The 16,438-nt window shown below is 36.0% G+C and overlaps 1 protein-coding gene across 1 annotated transcript in view; it reads right to left on the bottom strand.

The window, feature by feature from the left end:
• Positions 1-16,438, bottom strand: part of ITGA1 (integrin subunit alpha 1) — a 166,465-nt gene that overhangs the window by 8,033 nt on the left and 141,994 nt on the right. The window contains exons 22-28 of the mRNA XM_059417104.1: positions 14,482-14,571; positions 13,004-13,106; positions 9,650-9,763; positions 7,296-7,400; positions 7,029-7,133; positions 5,732-5,824; positions 3,504-3,620 (exon numbers count right to left, since the gene is read on the bottom strand). Of these exons, the coding sequence (XP_059273087.1) occupies positions 3,504-3,620; positions 5,732-5,824; positions 7,029-7,133; positions 7,296-7,400; positions 9,650-9,763; positions 13,004-13,106; positions 14,482-14,571 (727 nt within the window). The remainder of the gene's footprint in view (positions 1-3,503; positions 3,621-5,731; positions 5,825-7,028; positions 7,134-7,295; positions 7,401-9,649; positions 9,764-13,003; positions 13,107-14,481; positions 14,572-16,438) is intronic.

Below are 16,438 nucleotides of genomic sequence, written 5' to 3'. Positions count from 1 at the left end.
AGTTCTCTGTGTTTCAGGGTTTCTTCCTTTGAGCCAAAAATAAAAGTTCTGGATTCACAAACTATCAGGCCCCTTACCTTGTGCCTGCAGGTCCTGAGCTGAAAATAAATCAGACCAGGCTGTCACAGGAACAGGTGGTGGGTATAAGACTTTCCTCTCCTTTGTCCCTCCCTGCTCTCTCGCTCGCTCTCTCTTGTCCTTTCCCTCTCAAGTCTTTTGGCATCTTTTCAACCTTCCTTTGCTTTCATATACTAAATGCTCTATTTTATTTTATTTTTTATTTTTGAGATTTATTTATTTATTTGAGAGAGAGAGAGAGAGAGAGAGAGAGCGCCAGTGGGGGTTGAGCAGAGGGGCAGAGGGTAGGAGAGAGAGAATCCCAAGCAGACTCCCTGCTGAGCACAGAGCCCCATGCACCGGCTCCATCTCAAAACCCTGCGATCATGACCCAAGCTGGAATCAAGAGTTGGATGCTCAACCGACTGAGCCACTCAGGCACCCCGAAGTGTCCTATTTTAAAACTTAATTGTGGGGGTGCCTGGGTGGCTCAGTGGGTTAGGCCGTTGCCTTCAACTCAGGTTATGATTTCAGGTTCCTGGGATCGAGCCCCACATTGGGCTCTCTGATCGGCTCTCAGCTTCGGCCTCAAGCTGAAGTGAGCAGAATAGAGTCACTTGAATTCCTGGATGAAATGGAGCTTCTCGAACAGCTCATGCAGCATTACTGCCTTTGTTGGGCAACCAAAGGAGGACATGAACTCGGTTTCTGCTTCTCTCTCTCTCTCTCTGCCTGTCTCTCTGCCTACTTGTGATCTCTGCCAAATAAATAAATAAACTCTTTAAAAAAAAAAAAACTTAATTGTGTTATCTGAACTTTTCCACTCAGCTAATTCTATTAACCTGGGTTGTTAGTGAAGTTGGGTCGTAAGACTGGAGACTAGGTGAATACGGGACATAGCTTCAAACTGGCTAGAGCCAATACTGGACAAAATTAAAAACAAGCTAAGTTTGTTTTCAGTGCCCAGACTTACAACTTTCACTTTCCTTCTCTGCCTTTCCATATTTACTTATCAGTAAAGGCTAGATCTTATTTATGCTTATCCCTGGGTTCAAAACCCTATGGCAAAGGGTCAGATTCAACAGTACCTGGTAGAAATGACGTGCTTACTGACTATAATATGGAATAAATGTTGAGTGAACCAATTGAACTAATATATAAAAAACAGAAAAATGGTGGTACTATTTCCCATCCACAGTTGCCAAGAATATGTATATTGGATAAGGAATACACCTTCAGAGTTAGTAAATAAATCATTAGTGATGAACTTCAGGCATCAGTATGAAATCAAGTTAAGAAGGAAAAAGGTTCTGCTTTCTTAGGGCTTCTCTGTGGGCTGAGTCTCATTTCATTCTGTTGGTCATATTGGCCTGACTGGGCTTCTCCCTCAGTGTGTGGCACTATATTCCAGAAGGTGTTTCTCTATTTAAACCTGTGTCTCCTCAAAGCCTTCTCTCTTCAATATTAACTATAGCAAGCTACCATTAAGATTTTGAAAAACTTTAATTTCTACCATGTGTCCTGCAAGGACAAATTATATAAAGACAGCGCTTTTTGAAATAAAGTCACAGATCCAGGAAGAATCTTTGGCCTGTTCCCTGTATGGAGCCTGGGAGTTTCAATGAACTTCCAGAGTCAGATTTGGAAGAAGGAGGAAGAAGGGATAATCCTAAGGTTTCAGCTCAGGGTCTATTGAGTGTAAAAAGATCCCTGTCAGCTGTGTCCTAAGCTACACGGGCAAGTACAGTGCTCAGAATAGAAAAGCACACCGAAAGAAATCAACAGTAAGATGCTCTTTGGAATAGAGGTGCACAGAAGTGAAGAGTGAGTCTTTGTTTCAAGCACAACCTCGACATCACTAAGCCAGGTCTTGGGTACCACGGTGTGGTAAAGCCAGGTATTACAGACGGAACACTGGTAACTCTCTGGAGTAGGAGGAGAAGCTGGAGGTTTGAGAAAGCAAGGAATTCTGTCTTAATGAGACTTTGCTGGAGAAAAGCTGCAGTTTCTGTTCACTAAACTAAATGCTACTGATCTACACCTTTAACATGGCTTTGTTTATCATCCACCCTGGGTGTAATCCCCCAAAAAGAAGAAGTTAGGCATTGTAAGCCAGTCGAAAAGGGTAGCAACCTTTGGCACTTTGTGGGACAAAAATTTATTATTTAAACTATTTGATCAAAAGAGAATTCTGCTGCTCAGGTATTAGAAAAATGAATATGTAACCACAACCTGTGTTTTTAACAGAGTTTAGTTATTTAATAAAACAATTTGGTAAAATATAGGGTGGTATGATGTTAGAATGAATACCAATTTGATGTTTCATTGGAAAAAACATTAAATTCAACTTTTTGATAGGACTTTACTCTCTACTAAATTTGTGTAAATACTATCATCTTAGTTCTGCTTAATTTGAAAAGGATACAGCTAGGAGTTTGAAAAATCTCACACATCTCAGTATAAGCAAAATATCTACATAAATATATGGATTTACCGAATAGAAATAGTTTTATGAGAGGATTTGAAATAGGAGTCAGTGAAACAGTAAGATTTCTCTTTAATCAACTGACTAATGAACTTACCTTCTCTCACTCAGACACACAGCTATTACATAGAACGTGGCACATTTCTTCATATATTAAAGAAGTCTTAGTTTTTAAGATATATAGATATATGTATTTGGATAAGGCTCATCTTAACCATTCTATTATTTATATACTCTTAAACTGACATAAGAGCTCATTTTATTCTTTTTTTTATAAAAGAGAGTTTTTATTCTTTACTTATAAAAGTAATGCATACTTAATTTACAAATATTTCAGTGTGATAGACATATAAAGGTCTATATATATAGACATATAAAGACATATAAAGAGAGGCAGAGGAGAGGGCACAGGGAGAGGGAGAATTTTTTAAATTAATTAATTAATTACTTAGACAGACAGAGATCACAAGTAGGCAGAGAGGCAGGCAGAGAGAGGGGAAGGGAAGCAGGCTCCCTGCTGAGCAGAGAGCTGGATGCGGGGCTCCATCCTAGGTAGCTGGGACCATGACCAGAACCAAAGGCAGAGACTTCAACCCATTTTTTTTCTTTTGTCTTGGTTATCATCTCAATATTTTTTTTTATTTTTTTATTTTTATAAAAGATTTTATTTATTTATTTGACAGAGAGAAATCACAAGTAGATGGAGAGTCAGGCAGAGAGAGAGAGGGAAGCAGGCTCTCTGCTGAGCAGAGAGCCCGATGCGGGACTCGATCCCAGGACTCTGAGATCATGACCTGAGCCGAAGGCAGCGGCTTAACCCACTGAGCCACCCAGGCGCCCCATCTCAATATTTTTAATGGCTGTGTAATACCATATTACACAGCATGGATAAATGATCATTTATTTCACCAATTTGCTGTTGATAGTTGAAATAGAAAGTCAAAGGAACTCTGGTGCTTACCTTCCACAGGGCTAATATGAGCAGCATTAATAGCAATAGTCCAGCAAAAGCACTCAACAGGATGACCCATAACGGCACTCTGCCCGGCAGTCCATCTTTGGATATTTGAATACCGAACTGAAATTTATTTAAAAAGACTGTTAACATTGATAAACATCTACTATATGTCCTGGTACATTGAGTTCTTGCAGGCTATAATTTTCTACCAAACAATGTACTTAATCTGATTACTACCTACAGAGAAAACCTTGAGTTTACATTTATAAACGCCCTTCATCTATTCAAAATCTCTAAGCATGTCAAATTTGTTATTACCCCAAATATGTATAATCATATGCTTTAGAAATGCATACATAAAGAGCAAACTGTCTATGAATCAGAGTGCTTGGGAGTAGAGGTGCACTTAACTCACTGAGAACCCAAAGTATTATATATTTTGAAGATTTATTGATGGACTTTAGTACATTATCATGACCGTAAAGGTTTAGGCTGGAGTGTTACCCACAGTTTGCTGACATAAAAAAAACCTGAGCAGGTCTTCTTCTAATTCTAGTTTTCATGTGCTTTATTTTTTGTCTACAAATTTATATAAAAATTTCCTACAGTAAAATGTACAAATCTCAAGTGTACAGGTAACATAAATTTTTGCACATATATGCAGCCCTATGTGCTTTTTATTAGAAGGCATTGTCTCTGCCAGTCAACTGATCTTCAATTTATACATTAGGTCTTAACTGAAGGAGAACTTTGAGGTAAAAAGCTCTTAGTTAGGTTAAAGCAGATGCTCCATGTGTCCCCCAAATCATGGTGAGATTTGTCTGCCCTGGGTCTCATCCCTAGGTTTCTAAGAAAAAAGACTAATTCAGGGTAGATCTCACGATGAGTAACAGTTCAAGTTTCTATGTTGGCTTGTCACAGGGACCTTCTCAATTCCTAACGCTAGAGGGAAGACTGGAGGTAAAAAAGGGAATGGGGAGATATTTACATATATTGGATACTGATACAAGCTATTCAGATGGCTCCGTGTGGGTCACTGCTGATGCTTTGGGAATGCAGAGCTGGCATGCGTGTACATATACAAAAAATAAGATCTTTTAGGACAGGTTTTAAATACGTCTAAAACAATTCCCTGAACTGACAGATGCAGAAGCTGAAGTCTGATGGGATCAGGGACTTCTCTAAGATCACACAATGACAAAATGATCACTTTTAGTAATTTTAACAATGTAGGTATAATTTTCTTTTAGGATAAAATGTTGAATGATAGTTCCAAGGGGAGTTTTAAACTAACATTTAGGGGAAATAGAGCTAATTATAAAATTTCAATGAAACATATCTAGGAATCAAAAGTACTCTTTTACAATATTATTCATACTCATTTTGGGGGTGGTGTTTACTGGTAAAATTTTGGCTTCTCTGCATGTGGAACAACTTTGCATTTATCAGTATTCTTTATAATGTAAGTAAATATATGCTTATATTCTTTTACCAGGGGTCATTGACATTGGAACTACTTGAGATAAGTATTAATTTGAAATAAGAAAATTTTTAAACAATATCTGAATGTCAGATAGCTTCCAAATAAAATTAAATGACTCACACTATCCACATGGGATATTTAAACTCCCCCATGAAAAGAGGAGAAATGTTTACATATCCACATCAGTAACAAGTATTCTGGCCTTATTTTATAATGAAGCAGGAGGGAGAAAACCTCAAACCATTTTGTTTTTCCCAAGGACTGAAGTGTGAATTTGTACGAGGGAATAACATTTCATTTTTGCTTCTGACTTCCCAATGACTATATGAAGAAAACCTTTCAAAATTTACATTTATTTCTGAAGTGTAGAGTCACTTTCTATAAAGTGTTTTACAAGTCTGCTCTTCAGATATCAACTGCATTTTATAATGTCAGTTTTTAAGGAGGAAAATTACGAATGCATCTTTTGTTATCAAGGTGAAAGTAAAAACACCAATTTATTGTGATAGTTACAAGCAGTAAAGTCAAACATGGCATGTTAATTGTAAATATCATGGTTTTTCCCAGTTTCTTACAAAGAAGACTGAAATCACACTTGAAGTTAATTAAGTACAATTTGAAGCAAAAATGTCTGTTACTTAGTGACTAGCTAGTCACCGCTTTAGGTTCTATAAGCAATTATAAAACATTATGTCACAAAATTCAGAGTGAAATGTATAATGTTTTCAAGACTTAGAGTTCCTCTTACCTCTCTTTTTTGATTCCCAGTACTTAAAATCAGTGATGTATTTTCACTCTGAAGGTCTGCCCTTACAGTAAGATTTAAGCTAGAAAAACGTGTCTGAAAAGCAAATAGAATTTATATTCAATATATTATGCTAATCATAGTAAGAGCTAGTCATGTTTGAGCAGTGCAATTTTTAAAATGGAGATTTTCCTGAGAGGTTTAAAAACACTGGTTTTATTAACATCCAAATGAACAGGTTGTTTCAAACGACGACCCGTCCCTCTTCTCTCCACTCAAATTGTCACTTAGGTCCTTGTTATAGAATGCAACAATTTTCGAAATCATTTTCTTCAGATTTATCCTTAGTAAAAACAAACCTCAAACCCTGCCCCCTTTCATACAGCTAGATATGAAATAGCTACACTCTGGTAATGAAGTTTATATAGGAGCTTGTGTAGGATAAAACACAAAATTGCCAATATCCAACAGTTTGTGACTTACAAAAATTGCAACTTAATATTTTTAACTTATGAAAATTGCAACTTAGGTTATGATCAAATCCTAAAAATGGGAATTTCATATAATTAACCAAACACTTCTATGAGAGAAAGAAACCATACAAAATACAAATGGATTAAGTTTTAAAGTAGCTTGTTGTCAGACAGATATGACTATTAGAAGTTAAAAAATATCCTTCTATTTTATATATATATATATATAGTATATGTAGTATATATAAATGTGTATATGTAGTATATATAAATGTGTGTGCATATATCTTATACATAAATTATGTATTATATAGTATATGTAAATGTGTGTATATATAGTATAAATTGTGTATATATATAGTATACATAAATGTGTGTACATATATATGTATATATATGTAAAGTCTGATCTAATACAATAAATCCACAATATGTGTTAGCTCTATTTGTTGTTAATGGTGTCAAGGAGTCAAGCGCTGTCTCTCTATAATTCTTTGTCCCTTAACTGGGTTCTATTATGTTAAGATAAATGCAAACTTTGATACAGTATAGGTGTTTATTTCTAGAGGTACAAAAAAAATTGTAAAAGAGACTGAAAACAAAAGTATATATCTGGAAGGGCACTTTGGAGATAACTTAGTTACGAATAAACAAGGAAAATGAGACCCATTTGATTGGTTAAGTAGAGCCAGGTTTGAACCACATATTTTTACACTTCCAGTTCTTTCTACAGAAGCACTATACTTGGTATATACTAAGTAATGAACAAACACTGGTTAACATAATTTGATAATTCAATAATTGCAGAGAACGATGCAATCACTTACTTTTATAAAAGTTGGTTTCCATACGATAAGTGAAACATTCACTTGGGTCATGTCAGAAGGAATCAAATTACATGTAATGGTAGCAAATTTACACGTACTGCAGTCCTGTTTAAACAATCAGAGGTACATATTAGTACCTTTGTCATTTGACAAAAAGATACCATATGAAGACATGCTACAAGGTAGCTATTTTTAGGCTGATATTGAATTTATTCACTTAAAAGGCATGAGATAAAACTAGTACTTGTCTTGGTTATCGGTATTTACCGGAATTGTGCCTCTTTTGAGAACTTCAGGTTTGGATATAATTGTTTTCTTCCCAGAGTTGACGCCAAGAGGGTCCTGAAGGCTACTGGGTCTGCAGTTTGCATTCTAAGAAGTGAAAATATTTCTTTTATCAGACAATGCCAGATGTCAGAGGGAAAAGTGACCTGGTATAATAACGTGAAGCATCTGAGAGACAGCCATTGTCACAGATGAAAGATCCATCTTCAGGAGTGTGCAATATGGAAGAAGCTATTCTGTAGTAGCCATATTCACCGACTCCCAGGTAATAATGACTGTTAGCGTGCTACATTTGAATTGTAATAGATATCAGGGAGATTGTTATCAAAAAGGAAGGGTGCTAGTGGAACTTACTACTGTGTAACATGCTCATTAATTTATTGTTTTCATCAAATTTTAGTTGTAAATTCCCATAATACAGAGAGAGAAAAGAAATTAAAACTATGGTGGGAAACAAAAGGGTTGGCATTTGTTATTCAATATGATGGCTCATACGATGGTTTGTGAAACAAACAAAAAAAGAGATGAGCTTTCATCTGTATTTGTGTATTCATCCAATAATATTTCAGGAGTCTCTAAACACCAAGGGTAAGATACTTGGTCTATGTGGGAAGAAAATGTACGTCAGCAGCCCTATAAATGTTGAGATGCCATGTTTATAGGGCAGCTAGTTCTTAGATTGTTTTTCTAGACTTAACTCTAATAAACATTTTGTTCATCAAAACTCTCCACAGCCTTGATAAAAGATAATAAGGTTAAAGTTCATAAGTAATAGGAAAAGTACAATTTTAGTCTTTCTACATCCTCACTAACTTGCTTTTTTGGATTAGAGAGAAATGGTAGAGATTTTTAAAAATTTTTATTTATTTATTTGTCAGAGAGAGAGAGAGCGCGCGCAAGTGCACAAAAAGGCAGAGTGGCAGGCAGAGGTGGAGAGAGAAGCAGGCTCCCTGTTGAGCAAGGGACCCGATGCAGGGCTGGATCCCAGGACCCTGGGATCATGACCTGAGCCGAAGGCAGCGGCTTAACCGACTGAGCCACCCAGGCATCCCAGAAATGGTAGAGATTTAATTTTTCCTTGTTTTTAGGGAAACATTTGAAGATCATAATCCAACTATCACTGTTTTTACTTCTTGATTTCTGAGAGTATTTTAAGTAAAAAAAAAGTCTCTGAAGTGAAGACAGATTGTCAAAAGCTGATAATATGCATGCATTGCTTCAACATTCATTGTGATTTTCTATGTCTTAGAGACTGAACCAACACAATTTACCACATTGACTTATTCAAAGCTATAGGTACAAAATGGGTGCGATACCACTATTACTTGGGATAAGTGAGTAAAAAAGTGCTTTACTGTTTTACGTGCAGCTCTTAAATTGCTTAGGAGCATTTAGGAAGTCTCTTTTTTGAGATGTTTGATGACCTCAAAAATATTAAAGCTTTAACAAACATGTTAAGGCACAAGTAAACAAGTAGTTACCTAAAATCCACTCCAGTGGATTGAGTAGTATTCCAAAAAGACATGCCCAAGTCCTAGCACCTGGAATCTGGGAACATGACCTTATTTGGAAAAAGGGTCATTTGGAGGCACCTGGGTGACTCAGTTGGCTAAGCTTCTGCCTTCAGCTTAGGTCATGATCTCCAGGTCCTGGGATCGAGCCCAGCTTAGGGCTCCCTGCCTACAGGTAGTCTGGTTCTCCCTCTGACCCTGTGCCTGCTCCTGTGCTCATTCTCTCCCTCCCTCTCAGATAAATAAACAAAATCTTAAAAAAAGAAAGAAAGAAAGAAAGAAACAGGTTTATTGCAGTTGTAATTAAGGATCTCCAGATGAGGTCTTTCCATTTAGGATGGGCTCTAAATTCACTGATGACTGTGCTGTAAGAGACCGAAGAGGCAAAGACACAGAAACTCAAGGAAGATGGGCACGTGAAGACAGAGGCAGAGACTGCAATTACACTCCCACAAGCTCAGGCATGCAAGGGGTGACAGCAGCCCCCAGAAGCTAGGAGAGAGGCATCCCTGTGAGCCTCCAGGGGGACCAAACATTGTTGGCAACTTGATCGCAGACTCTGGCCTCCAGCACCGAGTAAGAATAAATTTCTGTTGTTTCTAGCCACCCACTTGGGTTAACTTGTTACCACAGCAGTTGTAGGAAACTAATGCATCTACTAAGTATCCAGTGGAAGTTATTATTATTATTTAAAATTTTCTAAATTATTTTCCAGGTCACTTTGGTAAAGTTCTTTATCACAAGTGGCATGCAGAACAAAAGGCTTTAAATACAAATTGAAGAAGATAATAATTACGATGTCATTCCAAGGCACATATGACTTACATTAGAAGATGACCATCCACTTGGGTATAGCATAGGATAACCATCTGATGTCAAGTTGGGAAATGAAATCGACAGCTTAAGTTCTGGCATTGGAAAATGTCCACTCTTTCTAATCTACGGGAAAAAAAAAATAAAAATTAATCCTCTCTTCCTCTTCCAACAGCACCCTTTCTGCCTTAGGTAGGATATTTGTCCTTAACTGATTTAAGTTGTATAATATTTTGAATCTGAAAGTGAATGCAGGCAGCTTATTGCACTGGACAGAGAGCTGGCATGATTAAACAAGAATAAAATAGGGATGCTTCATAGTGCCATATGTATCAGCGATAATGTATATTGGTCCTTCATCTTCCCAGTCCCAAAATAGGACTGGGATTAAGAAAAGTCAGAATTAAATTTCTTTATGCTCATCGTCTTTTTGGATCCACTAGTCTTTTGGAGGTGGGAAGGAAGGAGAACATTTACTCGACCCACTCAGCACAGGTGAGCCTATTTTGTTTGCCTCAACCAGTCTGCTGTAACCCCTGAGGCCCACAAATCATTTCTCAGCCCAGCCACATGGCATCTGCCACCACTGCACAGGCAAACCAGATAACCATCTGCTTCCTTTCACTATCCTATCTCCAGCTAGGGCTACTGTGTCAATAACGACTGATAATCCAGTTGGATGAGAGTCACATTGATTCTTTTCTCACTGCCTATATGTTTTTATCTACTAAACTACAATTCCCACTGAATATCACATCATGCCACCAGTGGTGAGTGTAGCACATAGGGAAGGAAAGCCAGGCAGGATGAAATTCATCAGGAAGTTGAATTTACTATTCAAAAGTCCTCACAGGTTGAATTGGAGCAACCAGGTGCTATGGGTCTCCCTTCTTCCACTCAGGCATAATTTTCAGGACCTCCACCTTCTTTACACCTTCCCTAGGCTGAATTCCTAGGTGAGTAGGGAGCTCCTTAATCTAGATGCCAGAAAATCCAAAGGATCTATCTAACTGAGCCTTCTGGACTGGGAGTTACACAGATCTGAAACAATTCCCTGTGGTTGCATCCCTTAATCTTGGAATTCTAGGAATTCCTGACCAGCTGTGCGGGGCCTCTTAAGCATGCTCCTTGACTCTTGTCCCTTCTTATTGTAATACGCCTTAAACTTGCCTGCCATGGTCTCCCACTCTAATTCCATCTGCTTTCTGGTAAGTAATAAAAAAAAAAATCATGTAATCTGCAATTAACTCTTATTTTCTTCTGATTAAAAACAATGTTATTTACAGAAACAATGAAAATATTGAAAATAAATGGGAAGTTTTCTACAATTCTCCTACACTGGTAACACTTTAGTGTACAATTTACCTATCATTTGCATATATGTATACATTATAAAATTTGTATCATATAAAATACAAGATTTGGCACCCCATTTATAAAATGTATTTCATGGTCTTTTCTAATAAACTTAGAGATTCTTTGAGAATATGACTTTCATTAGCTGCTTAATATTAACCATGATATCAATATTTTTTTGTTTTCTTTTTGATATCAATATTTGTTTATGTTCAATATTCACTTATATTCCAGACACTATGCTAATTCTCTTATTTGCATTAGTGCCTTTAACCCTGTTAACAACGGTATGGGGTAGATTCTCTTAATATCCCTATTTTACCTATAAGAAGACAAGGTTAAATTGGGAACAAAGAACTTTCAAGGTCACAGAGCTAGTAAATAGCGAATTAAGTTTTTTTTTTAATCTAAAATATGTCCTCTTTAGCTGTCTCTCCCTTGAATAACTATCTGATAATTTACTTAAGCAATTTTATGTGGTTAAACTTTTATATTGTTCCCAGGTTTCAATTTTTAAACTGCTATAAATGACACTGGTAACAGTATTTTCCAGGGGTGCCTGGCTGGTTCAGTCGGGAAAGATGTGACTCTTGATCTTGGGGTTGTGTGTATGAGCCCCATGTTGGGTGTTGAGATTACTTACAAATAAGTAAACAAAGAAACAAACAAACAAATAAACCAATAAAATTTAAAAAAGAGTATCTCTGAGAATAAATCTTTGTATCACCAATCATTTTCTGTGGTACATTTCTAGGAGTAAATTCATTCACGGCTCTCACCTAAGAAAATGTTCCCATATATTCTTTTTTCAATTCCATTACTCCAGCTTTAAGTTTTATCCCAGCAAAATAATGAGATAAAAAAAATTATGGTCAGGGATATCCTTAACAATGTTATTTATATCAGCATTATTTATAATAGCTGAAGAGTACCTGTTTCCAGTTTGGACCCTAGTAAACCATACGAAGATCTATAATATTCAAAATTCATTCCTCCCTCCCTCCCTTCCTCCCTTTGTTCCTTCCTTGTGTTTTTGTTGAATTCTTTAATCTAGGAAAAGCAAATAGGGCTAGAAGAACTTGGCAGCCGAAATTTCAAAAAATAATCTCAGTAATAAGGTGATTGTCATTCATGCTAATTTCCGCCAAACTCTTGTCATAGAAATTTTAACAAAGAGCCCAGATAAAAACAATAGAATGAATCTTGAGAGGATACATTTATTTTACGTGTAAGAGAACTTCCTTTTCCACTGTGGGCAATTCCCAAAGAGATTGAGACCATTTTCACAGATAATAATGTTGTATTATGTCATACTTCTGAATACATATTTAAATCCATCATTTGAATTGGACCCTCTTTTACTTGAGTAAGATTAACTCTAGTCTGTGTCTGTAAGTAGGCATTACCTAAAATGAAAGTCTGGTTCAGGTCCATAATTGCTTGCTATAATGGTTAGGAAAAATTCATTATGAGGAATTCAAAGATAAAAATAATTGTTGTAATAGAAAACATCACTTAAGGATTTGGTAGGAGGAACATAAATTATGTATGATACCTATGGAAGGCAGCAATGAGGAGAAAGAGATATGTATTTATTTGTTGAGTAAAGTAAAATATTACCAAGATATCTGAAATAATCAATTTCTGAAATAGTCATAATTATTTTTTATAAGTGCATTTCTCACTCATACTGAAAAAATAATGTAAATAAACTCTATAGGTTTATAGATAGTGTCTCTTTGGTTTTATAAATTTATTTTTTCTAGGAAGTCAACTAAAGCATGTGTTAAGAGGAAATCTGTGCCTTAGTTTTTAAAATTGCTTCAAAATATAATTATGAATAATTCTTTGAGTAAAAGTACTTTAAAATAGTAAAATTATAAAAAAATTCTGGAATACAGAGTTTAACTGTTGAATCAACATGTTTCTATGTGTCTGTTAATACTTTCATTTAATTTATAAGCTTATAAATTACTCCTTGACAATACTAATTTAGAGGTAGATTCTTACCAAGTAGAAGATATTAATTTCATCTCCAATGTCCTCAGTAGAATTAATAACTTCAGGAACAGTCTCATTGGCCGCAATTGAAATATGGTATTCACTTGCAGAGCTTAGAATTAATTGGAAGAAGAAAAACAAAACACAATGAAGCTTAACTTTTATGACCTCACTCTTTTTCTTTCTTTATACCACGTAATCCCACAGAAAGTACTCGTAGAGATTACAAGTAAGAGGTAAATTCTTTTACCCTGAAACCTACAATTACTTCTTTGAGGAGGGTGAGAATGAGAAAGACTATATAATTTAGTTCAGTAAGTCACTGAAGCCAATTTGGCCTTAAAATGTGAAAATATATACAACTTTAAAATAAAAGTTTCATTGTTACCAAGTGAAAGTTTCTATTAATTCACTAACATCATTTATATTTTGTGAATAATGAGGCTAAAACTTAATATTTTTAGTAGTGCTGAATTTTAAATAGATTTAAAAAAATGTTAAGCTTTTCATATTAAAGGCCTATATTTACTGCTAAATTTAAAAATTCATTCTTTTCCATACAAGTTCTCCATGTTCTTTGGATGAACTTGGTGGAATGAAGTATAATAAAAATATTATAGGTGTTTGCCAAAATTTTAATAAAATGAAAAATTCTTGGAAAAAATCATTGTACCAAGAGAAGTAGATAACAGCAGATAGAAAACAGCAAATAGAATTCAGAGGCTAAATAATATATACAAAATCTATTTTTATATAAACCCTATGATCCTCTCATTTTTGTTGTTATCAAAAAAAAGCAAAGTGCCATAGAAAATAAAGTAATAAAATAAGACTTTTAGACTAAACTTGCCTCTGATTCTTATACTTTTTATATACATTGCACATATATATATATATATTTTTTTTTAGCAAAAGCTTGGAGTCTTGCTTAAGCAAGGGAATAAGTAGTGGGAAACATTGCCAATATGATTTGTGTTTGGATAGATTGAAAGTTCTTAGGGGAAAGGACAATTTATGAATTATGCAAGAAGTAAACAGCCCTCATCAATAAGAAAGATTTAATCTAGTGTGTCCAGAATGGCCAGGCTGATCAGATCCCTCACAACGAGAAATTAGGGCTAAGAAATATGCTGGTGACCTCCAAGAACACTAGCATTTGTAAATTACGTCTTCTAGGTCTTCAGAGTTTAGACTGGACTGGTAATGAGTTTAGAGTGGACTGCTAATGCCATCCAGGATCATTAGCACCTCACATATAAGATTATTTAGCATGCTGGGACTTTAGAGGACATGAAAATTTTCCAGAGGGCTTGTTTAACACAGATTTCTGGGCCCCGGAGTACTGAATCAGATTCAGTAGATTGGGGGTGGGGCCAAGAATTTGCCTAAGTTCCCAGGTGTTCCTGATGCCCTTGGCCAAGGACCACACTTTGAGAACCACTGGGTTTGTAGAAAAGCATCAACGTAAAAATGCAGTTTCCTCCTACCTGTAAAACTGAAGTCCAACTTCATATTTTACCGGGATAGAAATGTTTACTTCATTATCAGAAAGGGCTTCAGGAGGTTCTTCGCTGTCACTAGGAAATACATAGCATGTTCAGACGAATCATGAAACTACGGACTATTTAGAGACATTTCTGAGCATTTGAAAGGCAAGCTTATCTTGGCAACTAAACAAAAGCATAAGAGTAGAATTTTTGTTTTTGCGGTTTTGTTTTGTTGTTGTTCAGTCAGGGTGGGGAGGGAGGTCAAAAATGGGTATTATTAAATTTCCCAAGTTGATTCTGAATTGTAGCTAGGGTTGAAAACCAGAATGATTTCTCAAACTTCTATGAAGATTATGGATAAGTAACTCTGGCTCAGTCATTAAATACACAGATTACTAGGCTTTGCTCCTTGAAATACAGATTTAGTAGGTAGGTTTGAGGTGGGACCTAGGAATTTGTGTTTTTAACAAAGATCACAAAGTGATTCTTTTTTTTTTTTTAGATTTTTTATAAACATATATTTTTATCCCCAGGGGTACAGGTCTGTGAATCGCCAGGTTTACACACTCCACAGCACTCACCAAAGCACATACCCTCCCCAATGTCCATAACCCCCCCCCCCTTCTGCCCACCCCCCTCCCCCCAGCAACCCTCAGTTTGTTTTGTGAGATTAAGAGTCACTTATGGTTTGTCTCCCTCCCAATCCCATCTTGTTTCATTTATTCTTCTCACAAAGTGATTCTTATTTATTCCTCACCGATGAGGACCTCACAGAGACATGACTAGGTTTACATGGTGGAAAGTCAATATAAAATCTTTCATCTTCTTGTTTTAATAGTCCTTCCATGCTTATTATTTGATGCTTATGTTATTTGTTCAAGATTTATTCCCTTAAGTTGTCATTTCAATTATACATTAGGTAAAGGCATGCATATTTACACATGCATATGCATATCTCATACTCCCATGCATTTAAAAAAAAGCACAGTGAGGGGTATAACAGTTACCAACACTGGCTCTGGGGCCAGCATGCATGGTATTGTTATTTAATTTCTCTTTGCCTTGGTTTCTTCATCTATAAAATGGGGATTTATCATAAGTGATAAATAAATGATGATTATAGTACATGTAAAGTGCTCAACATTGTGCCTAGATGTAGGAAATAAAAAATACTAGCTTTCATTATTTTTATCACACATACCCTCTCCACCAAGTGACCAAGCACCTAGCATTTGGTCTCGCAGAATGGACAATGAGGACCTCTCAATGGCTTTGCCATACCTAAGTGTGCTAAGTGGCTTGGTGTGAGCTAGAGTAGAGCAAAAGCAGAACCCTACTTTGGGTTATAGATATTTGTGGGACAGGGCTTTTGCTATGACTGGTCCCATCTTCTCCTACCTGTTCCCTACTGTGGCCAAATTAATCTTCCTAAGAACCAGCTAGCTCTGTATATAAACTTCACCCCTCAAGAACTTTTCTGGCTCCTTATGGTTTGCTTAGTTAAGTAAACATGCCCTATTCTTACATTCAATACTCACCATAACATGGTGGGATGCACACTCCCTGTTTATCTTCTGTTACTTCTTGTATTCTCTATATTTGAGCTAAAATGGATTACCTGATATTCCCTCAGTAGGTCTAGTGGTTCACTATTGAGTTTTTGCTCAAGCTGTATACTTTTCCTAAAATGCTCTACTTAATTCCATTTACTAACCTATGCATTGCTCCCCAACCTTTAAGGTCCTTCTCCTTGATAAAGATTTCTTGGGGTCTCATTGTCAAGTGGATATAACTTAACCTCTATTATGTCTCTGATACACAGTTTTTATTTCTCTAATGAATTTTCCTTGTTGTACCCTATATTATAATAATTTATATATTAGTCTTTGCCTCCTATTTAATGTTTACTCCATGAAGTTTAAATCCTTATTAATTTTTATATTCCCTATAGTGACAA

Source organism: Mustela nigripes, chromosome 12 (genome assembly GCF_022355385.1).
Source record: "Mustela nigripes isolate SB6536 chromosome 12, MUSNIG.SB6536, whole genome shotgun sequence".
NCBI lineage: Eukaryota > Metazoa > Chordata > Mammalia > Carnivora > Mustelidae > Mustela > Mustela nigripes.
Note: the sequence above shows the minus strand (reverse complement) of the source record. Positions and strands in the feature narration are given on the sequence as shown.